A 21,252-nucleotide genomic window follows, 5' to 3' on the forward strand; every position below is an offset into this window, starting at 1 on the left:
AATAAGTAATGTGACTTTGAAAGACAGGAAACCCTATTAAGAGCTATGAGGGCAGCTGGGCATTGATAGTATTGATGAGGTTTGGGCACATGGAGGGAATCAAGATCAACTGGGTCAAGAGAGGTATGAGTTTAAATTTAGATAGGGGAGAGAGGTAGGAGTAGGCCAAAAATGACATGGGGAGAGACTGTAAGAAATGACTTCATAGATAAGAACCTGAAGAGAGAGGCTGCAAGAGATTGTGCAGTGTGGAGAGTTGCCATCAAGTAATCACGGCTAACCTAGGCAAGCACAGAAAAAGGTATTAAAACAGGGATGATGATGATTACATGTGTTAGTCCCTTATAGTTCTTTTATGAGAAGTTATACTGGACAGTGGGAGGAGAGGTTAGAGTCCATCGCTGTAGCAGGAACTTCATTTTAAAAAAAATTCTGTTACAGCGTCATAAAGTTGAACTTAAATCTTTAATCTTCTCCAAACTTCATTATTTGCACAAATCTTGCAGCAAAAATTATATGTACAGGTAATGCTTTTTCCATTCCATAAAATCTTCTATGTAATAAGATTAACTCAAATTATATATACTGTACCTGTTGAGTACGTAAGCGTTGTTGTATTTTCTCTTGTGGAGTCTTCTTCTGATAGCTTGGATGAATGGCAGGTGGCGGAGGAGCAGCAGCATTTTCCCCAAACAGACGTGTTCCTGTTCCATTGGGGCCCCACAAACCACTGCTATTATTCGGGATTGTTTGTGGATATTCACCTAATAAAGAAAAATTAAATTAAATAGTTATCAAAATTTTAATCCAAATATGTGGGACTGCTCCTGAAACCCCATTTTCCAGTTAAGCCAGTTGCCTGGTAACTTCTCATAATAAAGGTTTCCCATTGAGGAGTTCACTATTCTCAAACAACTTTCAATTACTCAGCCAGAGTTAATATTTCAATCCAATTGGTTAAACCAATCACCCTCCCTTCCCCATTAATCCCATCGGTCTTAAAATGGGGAAGATCAGGTGCAAAGTTGTCCACTGAAGACCAATGGTCTTTTAGAAGCTGTGTTTGACAAATAAACCCACTTCATACCACAGCTATGGCTCTGTCATCTAGTTCAAGTCAACCTATAAATTTTGATTTACAGTAAAAAACCAGAATTAGATATAAATAGAAAAAGCCAAGTAGTGTTTGTGCGAACATTAAGTGCTCTTAAACAACTATGAAGTAACTACAGGAGTTACAGATGTTACTAGGTGGTAACTGCCTGGTTCATTGTACACTTTTTATATTTCTTAGGCACTTCACTTTAGTGCTCCTCAGCAACAACCTCCACTGCTTCCTCAGAGGCAGCTGCTGAGTTACCCACCCCTGCTTATGCAAACTTTCCCTTATACTAAATGAATTTCGATTGTGTTTTTCAGGGTTACGGATATATGTATCCAGTGCTGGACCCCAGTCCGGTTTGCAAGGGAAACCAGAGGTTAAGAGGGAGTTTATAGTACTGTATTGTAGTACAGGTTGTACCTCTCTAGTCCGGCAACCTCGGGACCTGACCGGTGCCGGACCATGGAAATTCACCCTTTTCCTGGATAGATAGTGACTTGTGCTTATGCTTGGAAGCACTAGCACCACTTTCTCTGCATCATGGTCTCTTTTAAGACATATTGAAGGGTTAAATGTCGTATAGTAGCTTCTCAAATTTCGCGAGTTTTTAATTCAACGTATTTTATTGGAACACACAAAAAAAATTAAAAAAATTTTGACGGCGGAAACTTGAATTTCAACGGGTTTGAACGGCCCGCCAACGTGCAGATGACATGCATAATCGTGTAAACAGCGTCATTTCTCTTATGTACAAAAGATTCATTATTGTTTATTACTGAATGTCTTTTTTATTGAATTAATGTTTATGTGTGCAAAATGAGCAATACAATTAATTAATAATACGTAGAATATTAAAACACACGAGGAAATGACACAGCATTGTTTTCGTTGATTACAAAACCAGTGACTGACTGGTTCTACATATAAAACTGAAGAAAATAAGACCTTGGTTGTAGCTGTAGTAAAATTAATATGGTTGTTTTAAGTAATGTTATTTAATGTTAATAAATGGAACAATAGAAGTAGCTAACGATAATGGTAAAGAAAAAAGAGAGATCGCGTATGTAAGTGCGCATGCGCACACGTGAAAACATATCGTCATTACTTTACATAAGAATATGAAAGCAACACTTATTTACTGTTCATATATATTTTAATTAATGTTTCTGAATTTGTTTTTATTGAATTAATGTTTGTGTGTGCAAAATTAACAATACAATTTATTAATAATACGTGGAATATTAAAACACACGAGAAGACGAGACGGCTGCCGGCATTGTTTATGTTAAAGCTTACAAAACCAGTGACTGATTGGTTCTACATATAAAACTGAAGAAAATAAGACCCTGATTGTAGCTGTAGTAAAATTAATGTAAAAAAAATAATATGGTTGTTTGAAGTACCTGTAATGTTATTTAATGTTAATAAATGGAACAATATAAGTAGGTAACCATTAATGGTAAAAAAAAAGTGAGACTGCGCGTATGTAAGTGCGCACATGTGAAAACATATCGTCATTACTCTACATAAGAATATGAAAGCAACACTTATTTACTGCTCATATATATTGAAGGGTTAAATGTTGTACTCTGTACAGACAAGCGGAGAGAGAGAGAGAGAGCAGCCGAACTGCCGGATGTAAACAAACCTTACTTTCCCGCGGCTTTGTTGTTGTTTTTTTTTTATGGGGATTAGCCCACCCGGGCATAGGTCACTGACCCACATTGGGGCCTGAGTGGCAAAAATTTAATACTCCTGTAATAATAATAATAATTCAGATAAGTATAAAAAAAAAAGTTGCCTATCTACCTGTTGGACAAACTAAAATCGTTCCGGACCACGGGAGTTTCCGGACCACAGAATGCCGGACTAGAGAGGTACAGCCTGTATCTCAAAGGTTAAATCTGGTTCTTTTGAGCATGTTCCTGAAAGTCTGTTTATGTAGTGAGTGCACTTCTGTGAAGTAGCTGCTAGGTATCTTGCTTGACTTGAATATCCAAGCAGATGTTTTCCAAAGAGATAAGTTGATACATTCTGAATGGGTGTTCGATGATGAGTTTTCTCTTAATGATAAATCATAACTTGGTTGATAAATTGAAGCCTAACAAGTAAAAGAAAAATTTGGACTACTAAAAAGATATAAATTTGGCTATTAAAAAAAAAATCCAATGAAAATCTTGAATGTTAAAAATCTTTTAATATTGTATAACCACAATCTCCCAACACATTCATACATATATTACCTATTTCTTTCTCAATATATTTTACAGTAGTCCTCCTCCAAGATCCCTAAACACATCTCAATACATTTTATCCCTAAACACATCTCAATACATCTTATACATCTCATAATCACCTTTACTCACCTTTATGCTGCAGAACAATATAATTGAGTATAGAATCAATAGCTTCATGAACGTTGAAGTCATGAGCCTCAAGTTGTTTTCGGATCAGCTGCAAATCCTCACATCCAGTTTGATCGATAACCATGTGTTCAGCCTTGGACAGCCCTTCATAAACTGGTTCCGATAAATCATATCCTTCCCCTGACCATGTGTAGTCTTCTCCAGTATAATCTTGACAGTAGTCTTGAGGATAACCACTCGTGTACTCTTTATCAGAGCTCTTCATTCCATTTTTCTTTTTATCTTTTGTATCTTCTCCAGATTCTTGAACCTGTTATCAATTAAAAAGGTAATCAAGATTTCATAATACAGTAATATCTCCGTTAGCCGGAAACCATTAAACCCGGAACTCCAATAGCCGGAATTGAAATTTGCTCGGAAAATCATTCCCAAAGCCGGAATTTTCACAAAATTCCAGCTGTGGGAACAAATTTTCCGAGGTTGAAAATCGAGAGAATTTTCTGAAAATGTCTTGAATAAGGATGAAAGATAAAGAATTATTTTTTGGGGGGGACCAGACTTGGCCTGACTCAATGTCAGGTGGAGGTAGGGTGGGGGATTAGTGATCTCATATAACTGTATTGACCTTCTAATGGAATGTCAGGTCACCTTTCTTGGTTAGAGGATTAGTGGGTCTCACGACCTGAAGATGTCTTGAATAAACACGAAAGCTAAAGTATTTTTTAGGGAGATTGTGATAAGTATAAGTATAAATGAGCAAAGTTGTATCCCTTCAACATTACATTACATAACATTTTAAAATATGGAGTGAGAAAGCAGAAAGGCATGGGTGATTGGAGAGATGGAGTGGAAATGGTGTTAACATGCACCATGGTTGCCAAACGATAAGCTCAACAGCTGATCTTTTAATTCACCTCCATGCAGTCACACAACAAGACCTTCACTGGATGCTTGTTGTCTTAATTCCCATATATGTGTGTGTGTGTGTGTGTGTGTGTAATAATAATAATAATAATAATAATAATAATAATAATAATAATAATAATAATAATAATAATAATAATAAACGGTTTATTAATAGAGTTGCAGCCGGTGGCTGAAAATATACAGACTTACATTTGATTTAGACATAATGATATAATATGCATTGAATACATTTACAGGGCTGTACAGTACATAAATCAGGAGTTGTTTATTATTTTAACAATAGATGGGATGGTGCTATTCTTATATCTATCGGTGCGGGCTCTTATTGACTGAATTTTGTTGTAGTGGTGGACTGCGCGAGTTGGGTGGGGGGCTGCAGGTGGCAGGAGGTGGCGATGACGAGGGTGGTGCAGTAGTCCACTGCCAAACCTTTCCAGTGCTTGGTGGTGGAGGTCACTGAGGGATGGCATTTCCAGGGTGGCAAGAGCGTTGGTGTAGCCAGAGTATTCTGTGCCGAGCATGATTCTGCAGGCCCTTTTCTGTACCTTCTCCAGCTGACGTTCTTGGGTGGAGTTGAGAGAAGACAACCAGGCTGGTGACGCATACGTTAGTTTGGGGAGAATAAAGGCGTTGTAGATGGTCCTCAGCTCTGGCGTGGGTGTCCCAAGTGACCTAAGTCGTCGTAGCATGTAGAGACGATACGAGGCTGCCTTGACTGTGTTATTTACATGGGCCTTCCAGTCAAGTTTGTTGTCTATGGTTACACCCAGGAGTTTGGCAGACTGCACCAGCTGGAAAGGATGGGCACCCACTGTGACTGCTGGGGCTTGCACTGGAGTGGTGGCGGTATTGACGTGCATGACTACGGTTTTGGTGTGGTTGATGGTGACCTTGTTCTCCGTGGTTCATGCCTGTAGCCTGTCCAGGGTGCCTTGTAGCGATGAGTAGTCTGCTGCGGTGTTGTCCACCGAAACCCCCACAGTGCAGTCATCCACGTACTTCCACCTGTGAGGAGTGTCCGATAGAGCGTCGTTGATCAGGATGAGGAAGCACAGTGGTCCCATCTTGGTCCCCTGGGGAACACCGCAGGTGAGGTGTTGGAATGTGGAGACCAAGCCCTGATACCTCACTGCCTGGCGACTCCACGCAAGAAATCAGTGAGCCATGAGACCAGGTTGGTGGGCAGCCCTAGTGCAATAGCCTTGTTGATAACAGTGCAGTGATCAACAAGGTGTGTGTGTGTGTGTGATCAACGAGCGCCTCATGACACTTCGAGTCCCACTAAATCACTCACGTCATGCCTTCTTCTTCATCAGTGCATAAGCCCCAACACTGGATGCAGAGGAGGCCTTTTATGCCGACCTCGACAGAGTGCTAACCTCTATCCCCAGAGAAGACAAGGTTGTGCTCCTTGGCGACTTCAATGCCAGAGTTGGCAGAGATGCTAATATTTGGCAGGGAACCATAGGGAGAAATAGACTAGGCAAGTGTAATCCCAGTGGCCTACTCCTTCTCAGCAAGTGTGCTGCTCACAACCTCACTATCACCAACACCTTGTTCAGGAAGGCCGACAAGTTCAAGGGATCATGGCAACACCCATGATCCAAACACTGGCATCTCACTGACTACATCATTGTCAGAGTAAGAGATCACCGAGATGTCCTCATCACCCGTGCCATGAGTGGCTCAGACCACTGTGACACTGATCATCAATTTGTCAGAGCCAAGCTCTCACTTCACGTTGCCCCAAAGCGGCAAAGGCAGCAAGCCTCCAGAAGAGATGTTTTAATACTAAGCATCTGGAGGATCCGGCGGTAGCACATGCTTTCAAAGAGCAGCTCGAACATGGGATTATAAACAACCCGACAACTAACAACATGAATCCCAGTGCTGAATTGGATACTCTTAATACTGTTATGACAAAACCTGCAAAGACCCTTGGCCAGTTCAAAAGTATACACCAGGACTGGTTTGATGAAAATAACGAGGCAATCAAAGTACACATCGATGATAAACGTGCTGCTTTTACTGACTGGCAGAACAACCCTCAGTCTCGGACCAAAGCTGAAACCTTCTGCAAGAAGAAAGCGGCAGCCCAGCGGGAACTTCGCAATCTAAAGAACGACTGGCTTAAAAATAAAGCCTGTCAAGCACAAAAACGTGCAGTTCAGCACAAGATGCGCAAATTTTTTATTTTCACTAAAACATTTTATGGGCCACTCACTCGTGGCACACTGGCACAGCCCCCCTCCGCTCATCTGACGGTAACCACATAATTAAAGATGACTATGACCTCCTTCAGTGCTAGAAAGAGCACGACCATTCATTGCTCAACCAAAACACCGATGTGGATGTCCTGACTCCCCGGCAGGTCCCTCAGCATCCAGAGCAGACTCACCACAGCTATCTTCCATCCCTGGATGAGGTAGCTACTGCCATCAAATAGATGAAAAATAACAAAGCCTCAGGGCCTGATGAAATCCCAGCCGAGGTGTATAATGCAGGAGGACCTCTACTTACCAGCCGTCTCCACTCTCTCCTGGAGAATATATGGGAAAAGGAGGAAATCCCCCAAGCTCTTAAAGATGCCTCCATTGTCAATATTTATAAGAACAAGGGAGACCGGTCAGATTGTGGCAACTACCGTGGGATCTCGCTGCTCTCCGTAGCTGGCAAGATTATAGCCCGAGTCCTCCTAAACAGACTTCTTCCTGAGGCGGAAGACTTCCTCCCAGTATCTCAATGTGGCTTTAGACCATCACGTGGCACCACTGAAATGATCTTTGCTGCCCGCCAGATACAGGAAAAGTGCAAAGAACAGAGTCGTGACCAGTACATGGCTTTCATCGACCTAACCAAGGCCTTCGACTTGGTCAACAGGGAAGCCCTCTGGTGGACCCTCAGCGGTTTTGGCTGCCCACCAAAATTCATCGCCATTGTGAGGCAACTTCACGATGGCATGAATGGCAGTGTCCTGCACAACGGCACCCAGTCAGAGTTCTTCCTCATTCAAACAGGGGTTAAACTGTGTGTACTGGCACCAACTCTCTTGTCCATTTTCTTAGCTGCCTTCCTTACTCGTGCCAGTGCCAATTTAGTCAGCGGGGTGAACATCGAGCACCAGGTGAAGGGGGTCTTTTCAACATAAGACGACTCCAGGCAAGAACAAAGGTGTCGGCAGCTTCCATTACTGAACTTCAGTATGCAGATGACCTCACCCTTGTTGCTCACACTGAACACGACCTACAGGAGATCCTGAACACCTATGCAGATGCGGGACCAGTGTTGAACAGTGATGAACAGTGTTTAAGCCAGTGAATTCAGCACTGGACTCTAGACAGTACCAGTGAGAGCCGTGACCCACCAGTGAGATAAGCACCCCTGGGAACTGACTGCCATCTTCTGACAAGGTGCTATCAATTCACCCTGGGAACAACAGTGGGTCAGCTTCACACCTGACTACGAAAAAACACACCACCCAGGAGGGTGGGGTACTGTGACACCACCCCACACCACCCGGAGTCCCCATGACCACGTGAGGTCCTTCATATCAACACCCGAGGATGAGTTACTGTACCACGTGAACACCACACTACCCGGTGTCCCCATTACCACGTGAGGTCCTTCATATCAGCACCCGAGAATGAGTTACTACACCACGTGAACACCACACCACCTGATATCTCCATGACCACGTGAGGTCCTTCATATCAACACCCGAGGACGAGTTACTGCACCACGTGAACACCACACCACCCGGTGTCCCCATGACCACGTGAGGTCCTTCATATCAGCACCCGAGAATGAGTTACTACACCACGTGAACACCACACCACCTGATATCTCCATGACCACGTGAGGTCCTTCATATCAACACCCGAGGACGAGTTACTGCACCACGTGAACACCACACCACCCGGTGTCCCCATGACCACGTGAGGTCCTTCATATCAGCACCCGAGAATGAGTTACTACACCACGTGAACACCACACCACCTGGTGTCTCCATGACCAGTCCAGACCCAGGCCATCAACTGTAAACTATAATAATTTGTATACAGTCAACCCTCGCTTTACGCGGTCCCACTTTACGCGTTTCCACGTTTACGCGGAACCCTGCCGAACACGGAATGCTCACTTTCCGCGGTGTGTGTGCCCTTTTACGCGGAGAGCGACGCGAGCAGGGTGCGCACAAGGTCGCCCAGTCATCAAAATATTACCGAGTTCTTCACCCGCCACCCACCACAGCCGGCCCAAGTCAGTGATAATGATAGTGAGGATATGGACTTATATGGACTTTGAGGGGGTTTGACAAAGAGGCCCTGCAAGCCTCTGTGGTGGATAGTGATACAACTGATACAAGTGATACAGTCGAGGGCCAATAATCTGCCCTCTGCCTCGGAACCAACCCCCCATCCCCGTGTGCCCAGCCATCTTTTCTACTAATGTAAGTGTTAAAAAACCTAATATTATTGATATTTCTCTTAATTATTAATTGTGTGTGCATACCATCATAAAATTAAGAAGTTATTTTTACTAAAACGTAGGAATTGCGTCTGAAAAAGTGGAGTTTGGGGGTCGGCCCGGTCTCTATTTCAATTAATCCCATATGTTATGTTGTTCACTTTACGCGTTTCTCACTTTACGCAACCGCATTGGGTTCAATTGACCGCGTAAAGTGAGGGTTCACTGTATTGTGTCAGAAAAAGTGGAGTTTGGGGGTCGGCCCAGTCTCTATTTCAATTAATCCCCAATGTTCTGTTATTTCATTTAAGCGTTTCTCGTTTTACGCGAACCTCCACTGGTTCAATTGACCGCGTAAATGCAGACTATACTGTATTTAATTTTCAACAGTAATTATAAATAGAATATTTTATGTGGTCACCAAGGCAACTTTTCGGAACCGTTTGGTTATTTTTTATTCATTCCAAATTCAAATAATTTAATTAATTTTTGATAAAACATATAAATTAATCCAAAATCTGAACTGTAAAGACCCAAGTTAACGAGGGTACAGTGTATGTTTTGTTTAGAGTACAAAGTTCAGATTTTTTTCTAGAGATCTTTGCTATTGTCTTTTCTCTTCTAATCCTTTTTTATTGAACATCTTTCTTATATGTTTGACAGTACATTTTTACATGTTCTGTGTTGATTTTCATTTGATCTCCTATTTTCTGTGTTCGACATATTTCTAACTTGCAGAATTACCGTCGTGTGGCCGAAGTTTGGATGGATGAATTTGCCCAGTTCCTCTACAAGCGACGGCCAACTTATCAGAAAATTGACCCTGGGGATTTAACAGAACAGAAAGCTATCAGGAAAAGGTTGAACTGTAAACCCTTTAAATGGTTTATGACACAAGTGGCTTTTGACTTGATTAAAGTCTATCCTCCAATTGAGCCTCCAAATTTTGCTAGTGGAAAAGTAAGTGTTTATAGCCTTTCGTTAATGTCTTTGAGAAACCCCATATTGCACAGTACATGAATTCTTGTACGGTAATGCAAACTGTAGAAATCTTGTCAGAAGTTGTATTTATTATGAATACAGTATTGTAGTTTGTCATGTGTTGTGTCTTGTGGTTTCATCACTGTCTGTTAGGTTATGTTTGATCCATCAGACTCTTAGAAGTCTATAAATTTGTATGTCAGAGCTTTTTCTGGTATATAAAGTATTACCTGTACTTTAAAAATATTAAGGCATAACGCTAAAGTATGTCAACTTTTATATTTAAAAATTTTCCCATCATTTGTAATTTATGTTTTAATTTCAATCTCTGAAATTCATTTAGCTTCCATATGTATAATGTACAGTACTAGTATACAGGGGAGACCTTCTTTCGTGAGGGAGTTGCAGTTATGAGGTACTTGTGATATGCAGAAAATGTTACTAATTACCAAGACTCCCCATGCAGCCTCAAACACCTGTACAGTATTAGTTATAAATTTTACCTTTATCCTACTACTACTACTTTGCTGTCACTCGGAATCGAGTATGACGATCATCCAGCTATGATACAATGATATGCGTTATTAAGGATGTCACCTACAGTAGGTTGGTGAGTTCTGGGGTGACTAAAGAGGCCGATACGGGACCGGCAGAGTCGTTCACAGATGTTGCACATATGGAGAGCTCCATCGAGTGCAGGAGGGGCGGGGGCAGTGTCTTTCCGGCGTTGGCGCTTGTCTACCTTGGTTTGCAGTCGGACTAATTCAAAAGTATTGAAACCTTCTCGTGTGGTGATCCTCCAAGCGTTATGGTGTGGAGTGATCGTCTCCCAAGTGAGGGGGTCGATTTGGCACTGATGAAAAAGCCATGACGTGAGTGATTCAGTGGGACTCTGAGCGTCATGAGGCGCTCGTTGATCCCAACAGGTATTTCAGTTAGCTTGTGTAGGATGCGTTGGCGGATGGCAAAGCCAACTCCATAAATGCGGTTTCTCTCCGCAGAAGGTTTACCCTTCCAGAAGAAGGTATAGCCAGACCCCCATTCTGTGAATCGACCCTTGTCTTGGAGCCAGGACTCACTAATGGCTGCTATGTCGATGTTATATTTAGCCAGCTCTTTTGCCACAAGGGCAGTTCTTCTTTCAGGACGTGCATTGTGCCAGTATCCAGAAGGGTCCTGACATTCCATGCAGCGACCATAAAAGGTTGTATAGTTTGATCTGTGATTACAATTGTGTATTTGACAGGCATAAGGATGACCTTATTGGTTGTGGTTGTCCAGTCAGGTTGGTTCTTTAGGCAGGCTATGTTTAGGGCACCTTTTCTAGCCCCCTCCTCATGTAGGGTGAGCAGAGTGGCTTCTCAAAAGGACTGCTCAGTTGCACAGACAGGACCGGATTGCATTGCTGCCTAGATCCCAGTGCATAATCGACCAGAGTTGTAACCAAAACTCCCGGCAGTCATCTCTGCCTGTCCCCGTCGCCACTCGTCCGTCGCCATAGAACTTTTGGGGCATAAGGGTTTGATGATGATGATGATTATGATGATGATGAGGAGGAGGAGGAGGAGTATAATGAGCTGGATGATGGCTGTGTGTGAGTTGATTTATGTGGTGAGGCAGGAGTGCAGGCTGCTACCACACATTTTGGCTCTCTCTTTTCCTGATCCAGTAATGCAAGTGTTGCAACGACTGGGGAGAGATAGAGTGGCAATAGACTGCCGTTAGCCCAGTTTGTTGGGTTTCGCCTTAGTAGCCTGTCCATCATGCATTGCCTTCTTCCGTCAGTGTAGTCGTTGGGTTCCCATGGTGGTCACCTCTTCCGCCTATACCGCAGTTGGGGTCTTGTTGGAGCTCTGTAAGCATGTCTGCCTGATGTGGGGCTCCACCACAGATTTTTCGTTCAGGGTTTACTCCCGTAGCCTTATACCTACCAAGGTTAATCCGCAAAGCAGCAGGGCGGTGGTTGGTAGGCGCCATGACGCGTCCACATGCCAGTGGGCCTATGCGCCGTCCCTCTGGGGCTCACTGCTACTCCGAGATCCCCTGCTGGTCTAGCCTGGGCCCACGAGGCACCCAGTTACTGTGTGTTGCCACAAGGAGGCACAGCAGGAGTCTTGATGGTGAGGAGACTTTTTACTGGCAGGGGAAGACTTATGCAAGTTGCTTCCCTGTTCGCCACAAGGGCTAGCCAGCGGTGGTAGCTGAAAGTGAGAGGAAGCAAGCAGTGTTTGCACCTTGACACTAACGTAATGCTGCCACACTAGATGCATTACACCACCTTGCACACACACACACACACACCCCTCATCCTGCGTACTGGGCATATGAACACCCCAAATTTTCAATTTAAAATTTAAGTTTTACCCTATACTCGCCACATAAGACAGCTAGTAATCAGGCATTAATCAGTAGTCCTCACCAACCACCCTGACTCCCACTGGCCATTCGTACCGGTAAGTAACACAGCCTAAACTCGTAAGCTAATGTTAATAAAAAACAATACTTATCATTAACCGCAGTGTCAGTGCAAAATGCATGATGTTATAGCCTTGACTGTTTAAAACAAGGCCAGTTCACAAAACTCACTGCTGCAGCACTACTGTAGTGACTTAAACACTAGTAACGTCACCGAGGTTCAGTTTTTTTCCGGAAACTGATTTCTGGATTGAATATGGTAAAATTTTGCCATTTACTTGACAGAGGTTTGATTTATTTCCTTATATATATTATATATTTGAGATTTAAGCATCGGTACATTTTTTCAATAATTTTCGAAACTTATAATTAAGCTATCTTTGTAAGACTGTGTTCGCAACATCTGTTTTCAACTTTACACCAGTCTTAGGTCCGCTCTATATTTTAGTTCATTTGATTACAATGCAATGCTTCATGTTTTGTTAGCATTTATGTGAAAAGAAAGAGTAAATACTTGTTGAATAGTATATTTAATACATTCAAAATATTTAAACACAATATGAGAAAAAGCATTTTAAAGGTTTACATTTTATTGGCAATGTTAACTAAAATAGTTATTACTTCACTCACAATTTCATTACACTGCATTTTTATTACTGTATATTATAATTTCTGTGTTAATTAAGTTCGGAAAATGTGAGTGGAAGTTAGTTGGGTGTTAGCAACCCATGGGACCGACTAAGGTTGTAGGATTTATGGGTCACATTTTATACTTGGTGTATAAGACAACCCCTAGTTTTGGGGGTTCTTTTTTTAAGCTTCAAAGGTCATCTTGTATGCCAGTGTACTGTATACAGTAATACCCCTAGATATATAAAACACATACCTTTAGTATACAGAGGGTCCTCCCATGGGAGAAAGGTGGGGTGGAGGGGGGCGGGGGGGAGCTGGGTGTAATTTAGGAAATAAGGATCTTAAAACAGATTTTAAAAGAAACATTTTAACAGGTTCACGAGTGAATCTATACACATTTGAAGGTGTTTTGATGGGTTGAGGGATGTTGACTTGATTGACTTTGTTTTAGTTTCATTGATCCCATATATTACGTGATGATTTTTTAAAGTATTGAATTAAGCAATGGTTATGAAAATATTTGTTCACAGCAGAAGCCTTGACTGATAAGAACAATGTTTGAATAAAGCTTTCATTTTTTAAATAACTACACTAAATTTTTCAGATTCAGAGTGTGGCCAGCTCCAGCTTGTGTGTTGACACTAGGTACAAGCATCATGGTGACAGATTTGGGCTTCAGGAATGTGGTCGAGGGGGAGAACAGATTCTCCACTTAACGTGGCACAAGGATATTAGACCAGGCAAACTCCTGTATGTTGGGAGGTGTCCTCCGGTGATGCCCAAGCTCCTATATTGCTTTACAATTGTGACGGTATGGGTGGCAATCAGCTTTGGAGATATGATCCTGTAAGTACTTTAGAAAAATGGAGAATTGATTTGAAACCCCATTCTGTGACCAAATCTGAACTAAGTGACTTAATGGGGTTAATTCATGAATTAGTTAAGCTTATGTTCCCATCCTAAAAAAAAAAAGTGTAAAGGTAAATTTTATGAAAAAATTACCATTCAAAGTAGAAGTCATTGAGTGTTAATGTCAGAGCAGTCTGTATACACTATAGTGCATTTTTCCAGCTGAGAAGAGATGCCCCGCCACTCCTCAAGAGTTACAGCTGATTGGCTGTTACAAATCTGTCCGATTTCGTCCTGAAATAATGATGTATTTCTAAACGAGTTTATTCATAATCGTTGGGATGACCGTTTCTGAAGAGAAATATAGACAGTCGGCCCTTAACATACGCGGGTTTAGCATACACGGATTTGCAAATAAGTACGCGGATTGTCCCACCGGAGGAATATTCTGTACATTGAAGTAATTGAAGTACATTCAAATCGCGCGCCATTCAACTCGCGCGCGGCACAGAACACGGGACACCGCCCGCTCCCGCAACCTCACACACACACGTATAGCTTTCCCTCACTCAGTCAGTCTCACTGTAACCAAGCTTGTGTTGACATCAGCATTGTAGTTGCAAAAATATTACATTTCCGTGAATGTATTATATCAAGCACAGTATGAATAGAATACTACTAATATAAGAGTATTTTAACCGAAAACTACTAAAAAAACGAGTAACATTTCTTGAACATCGGAAGGTTAGGTAAACTCTTTTGTTTTCATGTAGTTTATCCTAATTTACATTGAATGCATTACGTTTCAGCAAAACTACTATTTATTTCTGAGAATATGGAAATGTAATATTTTGCTGAAATGATGTACGTATTACAGTGGAAAGTGACGAAAGCAATGACTCGCTTTCTTTCGTTCAAAAGATGTTAACCGTAATCGCTTTTCGAATGGTTTTCAGTTAAAAAACTGTCGTATTACAATAATATTCTATCCTAATTCATTTGTGATGCAACAGTTTTTTTAACTGAAAACCATTCGAAAAGCAATTACGGTAACATCTTTTGAACGAAAGAAAGTGAAAGTCATTGTTTTCGTCACGATTTTATCCCACTTTCCACTGTAATATGTACGTCATTTCAGCAAAAAAATTACATTTCCGTGAATATAGTATATCAAGCACAGTATGAATAGAATATCATTGTAATATAGCAGTATTTTAACCAAAAACTATTAAAAAAACGAGTAACATCTCTTGAACATTGGAACGTTAGGTAAAGTCTTTTGTTTTCGTCATGTATTTTATCCTATTTTACATTGAAATACATCATGCTTCAGCAAAACTACTATTTATTTCTGAGAATATATTCATTCAGGCACAGTTTAGGTAAAATATACATGTGCTGTAACATTTTTTTAATTGAAAACGATTCGAAAAACACGTACCCTCTAGCCCTGTTCAAGGAGAAGACTGGGCGAAGCTGTTTGGCGCTTAAGACGATGACAAGGAAAATGATTTTGATGGATTTTATTGAAAATATTCAGAAAGACCCTGGCACTGTTTAGGAAAGTGGCTGCTGAAGGCTTCCAGGACATGGCAGAGGACGAGATTAGGGAGCTAATTGAAGAGCACGACACTGAGCTGACCGAGGAGGATCTACAGGAGTTAGTAGACTCAGGCAAGGAAGAGGAAGCGAAAGGGAAAGAGGATGAGGAAGAGGAAGAGCACCAAGAAATAACGTTGGAGAAGTTGGGGGAGATGACCTGGAATATTGAGGCACTGAAAAACCTGGCCTATAGTATGGACCCCTCCATGGTGCGTGCCCTGAAATTCATGCGAGGGATGGATGACGTTTTTGCTCCATACAAAAACATCATGGAAGAAATGAAAGAAAGAGACGACAACTCCCCATCACCATGTTCTTTGATCACCGAAGGAGAGATTTAACACCATCAATCACTGGCGGCAGTGAGGAAGCAGCTGAATCCACCGTCGCCCCCACTTCACCACCCATTATGGAATTGAGTGACGATGAGCCCGATGACCCCCGCCCTGTCGCCGAGGATAGGTACTGTACAGTAAAGTGAAATTTTTATCTCTTTTTTTTAATAGCTTTTCTTGCCATGTTTATTGTTTGTAAAAATGCACAGCACAGTACAGTTCAGTACTGTACATAGGAAGTGGAGGTGCAGTTATTCACAAAACATTTGTGTTCGTTGTTGGCAGTAGTGACGGGGAGGAGGCAGAGGGGGTGGAGGAGGCAGAGGGGGTGGAGGAGGCAGAGGGGGTAGAGGAGGCAGAGGAGGTGGAGGAGGTAGAGGAGGGAGCGGAGGGAGCGAGTTGGGATGAGTGGTGACCTTGGACGCGGGAGCAGGGACGAGTGGAGATGCCAGCCAGTACATTTCGGGTGTATTAATTGTTTTTATAGCTATTTTTGCATTTTAATATTAAATATTGTACATTACGTTTCAACAAAACTACCATTTATTTCTGAGAACATGGAAATGTAATATTTTTGCTGAAATGATGTACGTATTACAGTGGAAAGTGGGATAAAATTGTGACGAAAGCAATGACTTTCTCTTTCTTTCGTTCAAAAGATGTTACCGTAATCGCTTTTCGAATGGTTTTCAGTTGTGGGATTATAAGGCTAATGATAGGATAGAATATTATTGTAATACAGTACGAGTACAACAGTTTTTTAACTGAAAACCATTAGAAAAGCGATTACGGTAAAATCTTTTGAATAACGAAAGAAAGCGAAAGTCATTGTTTTCGTCTTTCCACTGTAATATGTACGTCATTCCAGCAAAAATATTATATTTCCATATTTATTTCTGAGAATACCTATATTCATTCAGTCACAGTTAAGGTAAAATATACTTGTGATGTAATATTTTAATGAAAATACCAGGTATTTAGAAATACGGTATCCTAGTTTTCTTTTGTTTCAAATTTAATTAACAAAGATTGATGTTTCAAATGTAATGAACAAAAATTTATGTCCAGTATCTATAAATAAACTTTAATAAATGAATACTTTATGTTTTACATCGTCCTGTACTACCATACCATGGATTTGGCTACTTTGGGCTTGCTATGATGACGCAAGAGATCTGCCCTGGCAACTGTACCGACACTCACAGCTGGTGGTGCGTTGGTGCATCGTTTCCATTGTTTACTGGTAGTTACTGGTAAATAATTTTCAACCTAACGAAACTATTACCCTTTTAGAGGTCGACCCCCAATTTTTTGCCAAATAATTTGGTCTTAAAAACTCGAACTACACACAAGGGAAATACGGTAAATAAGGACATGGGGCCAGGGGTTTTTTTTTGGGGCATACACGCGGATTTTTAACATCCACGGCTATCTCTGTTACGTAACACCCGCGTATGTTAAGGGCCGACTGTATTACTCCTGTGATTAATTTATCCCTACCGTCGATTAATTCTATCCAAATTGTTTCTGTATTCCGCTCAGTTTTTATTTCCTTATTTATTTCACACTTCAGCTTATCCCTGACATAGATTGCTACTCCGCCTCCTTTCCTAATCTGCTTATCGGTATGGAATAATTTGTAACCTGCAATTTGGTATTCGACAGGTAACTCATGTGAGTCTAGGTTGATCCATGTTTCAGTGAATGCTATTATATCGTTTTTTCGGTACATACCAAGACCCTAATATCATCCATTTTGTTTCTCATACTTCTACTGTTCGCGTAGTAGACATTTAAGTTAGTCGTGTTCTGAGTCCTCCCTTTGCCGCGTTTAGGTTTTAACTCGGTCTAATTTTGTTTACCCGCTCCCACTGCAGTCTCCTCCACCCCCGTGCTCACATGTTCCCCTTGCAGTTAAAGACTTCGACATCTTTTGGAGTGCCCTTTCGAGAGTCCCAGCCAAGGTTGCTACTCCATCCCCAGACAGATGCACCACATCCCTAGCATAAAGATCCCTTCTGCCGTAGAAGTTGTCCCAGTTGTCAATGAATGGAACTGATATTGAATTGCAATATCTGTCAAGACGGCCGTTGACACCAACTGCCCTTGACAACCATTCATTGCCAACTCTCCTTCTAGGCAGGACACCACCTATGATAGGGATCCCTCCCTTAGACCTAACACGTTCTACAGCTGTCTTGAACTTATCAAGAAGCTCCTTACTCCTACACCGGCCAATATCATTGCCTCCTGCACTAAGGCAGATAATGGGTTTGCTCCCATTACCAGACAAGATATTGTCCATCCTGTTAACTATATCCCCCGCCCCAGCTCCTGGCAAACACACCTTCATCCTATTTTTATCTTTACCGCAAAAAACTCTGTCCATGTACCGTATCTGGGAGTCGCCAACAATCAAGATTTTCGTACCTTAATAGTCAGCCTTGTCCCTGACTATACTAACGTCCAATTCATCTATCAAGGGACTGAAAGAGTTGGTACACTTAGCTGCTGTTGTCGTTGTTGTCGTATCCTTGTGTGTTTTTCCACCACTAATTTGGTTGTCCCACTCCTCACAACCTTCCATTCGCCTGAGTTTTCGTCATTCACCGGCTTTCCTTGCCTCGTTTATTCCTTCATCCTTGCTATCTCTTCTTTTAATTTCAAGATATCTTCCTTGGCCCTCTCCAACTCGACCCTCAGAAGGGCACAGCCCTGTTCACAAGTAGCACTAGCCATTACTGACAATTTATCCCCAGGAGCTAAGACACTGTGACCTTTCCTCTAGCTTATACACTTTCTATTAGCTTTTGAAACAACACTTCCATCACTTGCTCTCTTGCTCATGCTGAATTGGGATGCAAAAATGTTGTAAGAAACCTGAGAAAGTTTTTCTCCTGTTCCTGTTCCAGATGCGTGAAAACAAAAGGCCCGCCAAGCTCCAAATGTTGTTTACCACTCATTAGCAAGGCAACTTCTTTGTGCAAGGTGCTCTTAATTTTTTTTACAGTAATTTTTTTTATAATACATATCGAGATTTAGTTATTATTGATATGAAAATTTCATATTATTTTATTCTTATTATATTTTGGTCGTAAATACGAATGAAATAAGGACGTAAATTGAATTGGGTCCTAAATTAACTAGGGTTTTAAATATGAAAAGTTGTTGGTCGAACCGTTGTTATTGGAGGCTTTACTGTAATGTGTTTTTTGACCTTGCCAAGCACACTGTAGGATTTGAAGAAGTTGACGAAGAGTTTGTTTAGGAGTCGGGTGGTGAGGTGACATGCCAAGACAGTTACACAGCACACACATTAACAGCACTACTAAACCATTGTCTTTTAACATTTTACATTATAAATTTTATTTACAAATTTATTGATACATGATAGCTCAACTGGGCTACTTTTACACTTAGACATCTGATCAATGAATAAACCAGGGCATATTGAGACTCATTATACATTAGTGATGTCACAAAGCTTTGAAACTGCAACCACATAAATTATCACAACCTGTACTTGCCAACAGCGCATAACAGAGACATAACCAATCGCCCAAGCGGCTAACTAGCCGATCATTGGTGAAGAGGATAAAAGTAAAAGTACTCCAATGTACTAAGTTAATAACTAAAATTATTATGTATGGTGCAAAATAAGGGATGTTTATACTGTACTCAAATTAATCGCTATCTTACGAGAATTTCAGCAATGGAAGTTATATTCTCCTAAGTCAACTCAGTGGCCCTTTATAAGCAAGAAATTAGAACCCCTCTGCCTGGAATATGCTGTCAACAACCCACCTCCCCCAGCCAGAGGGAGAAGGGTCTATTGGGGGTAAAGGTGACTGCGACACCCTCCCTCCCTCCCAAACGTACATGTGTGTGTGTGTGTGTAATAATAAATAATAATGATAATAATTAACGGAAAAAGTTCTGCAGCCCGAAGGCTGAAAATATACATTGGACAAAAATGACTTATTACATACAAAGACATGGGGTGGGTGGGTCGTTTAACAAAAGCTTTCATTACTGAGAGAAGAAGGAACAATGATTGAACATACAAATTATTATAGTTTACAGTTGATGGTCCGGGCCTGGGCTGGTCATGGAGACATCAGGTGGTGTGGTGTTCACGTGGTGTACTAACTCGTCCTCGGGTGTTGATATGAAGGACCTCACGTGGTCATGGAGACATCGGGTGGTGTGGTGTTCACGTGGTGTAGTAACTCGTCCTTAGATGTTGACATGAAGGACCTCACGTGGTCATGGGGACACTTTGTGGTGTGGAGTGGTGTTGTGTTATATCGTAGTCAGGTGTGAAGCCGGCTCTCTGTTGTTCTCATGGTGGACCGAATAGCACCTCCTGGTCAGAAGGTGGTGGTCAGTTCCCAGGGGTGCTTATCTCAGTGGTGGGTCACGGCTTTCACTGGCACTGTCTGGTGCTCAATTCATGAATTCACTGGCTTAAACACTGATCCCACTTCTTTTGGAAACGAAATTGTCACTTTTGATTATGTTGATATCCCGGTGGTGAGGATGGGTCAGGGAGAGGGACTTGAGGAGTGGGGCCGAACATGGCCAAGGGGGGCCGCTGATCAGCAACGCCTGGTAGGTCTTGACCCTCCGGTGGTCTCGTGTGTGTGTGTGTGTGTGTGTGTGTGTTGCAAAATAAGTGATGTTTAAACTCAAATTAATCGCATCTTACAAGAACTCTAGCAATACAAGTTATATTCTCGTACGTCAACATTTATAAGCGTTAATATATCCTCCGTGGGGGGGGTGGGGGGTAAAAGTGACCGCGCCACGGGTTGTCTCACTGTTTGTCTACTCTTCATGATACAATAATGTTTATTTGTTTTTCATTAATTAGTACAGGTACATTACTGTAATAACCTGAGCTTATTAATACATGTAGTAACCTTCATATACAATACAGTACAGTACTATGTATATACCTCATAGGTACAAAATTAATGTCATTCAAGACATATTTAGGTCATAAGACCCACTAATGCCCCCACCCAACACTGGGCGACCTGACGGTGCTTCAGGTCAGGTTAGTAACGTGACCCAATAATCTCCCACCCAACCTTCATCACAAGTGTTAGACATGATTAGTTAAGTATTACAGTCAATTGAGTCGCCCGAGCGACTAACTTGCCGATCAGTGGTGAAGATAAAAGAAACAGTTCTGTTCTCACCTGTATCATATAGAGCTTTTGTTTTTTTAAATATATTTATTTAACCAAACTTTTAGATAAAGTATTCAGGATTATTAAAAAAAAAATGGTGTGTCTAACGAAATTCAGGGTTGTTATGATTTAAATCAAATGATTTAAATCACATGATTTAAATTGATTTAAATCAGAGTAAAAAAATCATGATTTAAATCAAAATGATTTTTTTACTAATAAATGTTTTCTCATCACCTCATCCAAGCACCTCACTTTCAAAAGCTTCATCATTATCATCTCTAGTTACAGATATATCAGATGCTCCTTCTCCCTCACCATTTAAGAGAGATAAGAGGGATAGTTCTATGGAACAAAGAAGCATAACTGGTTTTGTGATAAAA

General features: G+C 41.4%; 1 protein-coding gene across 2 annotated transcripts in view; it reads right to left on the reverse strand.

Annotated features, from left to right (window-relative positions):
* Nucleotides 1-561: 561 nt before the first annotated feature.
* LOC121863299 (OTU domain-containing protein 3-like) overlaps nucleotides 562-21,252 on the reverse strand; it is a 132,763-nt gene continuing 112,072 nt past the window's right edge. For both annotated transcript variants that reach the window (XM_042361890.1, XM_042361889.1), the window contains 2 exons: nucleotides 3,469-3,778; nucleotides 562-764 (listed from right to left, as the gene is read on the reverse strand). In XM_042361890.1, coding sequence (XP_042217824.1) covers nucleotides 577-764; nucleotides 3,469-3,778 — 498 coding nt within the window. In that variant the 3' untranslated portion in view covers nucleotides 562-576. The remainder of the gene's footprint in view (nucleotides 765-3,468; nucleotides 3,779-21,252) is intronic.

This window comes from Homarus americanus, unplaced genomic scaffold (genome assembly GCF_018991925.1).
Source record: "Homarus americanus isolate GMGI-L3 unplaced genomic scaffold, GMGI_Hamer_2.0 scaffold46197, whole genome shotgun sequence".
Classification (NCBI taxonomy): domain Eukaryota; kingdom Metazoa; phylum Arthropoda; class Malacostraca; order Decapoda; family Nephropidae; genus Homarus; species Homarus americanus.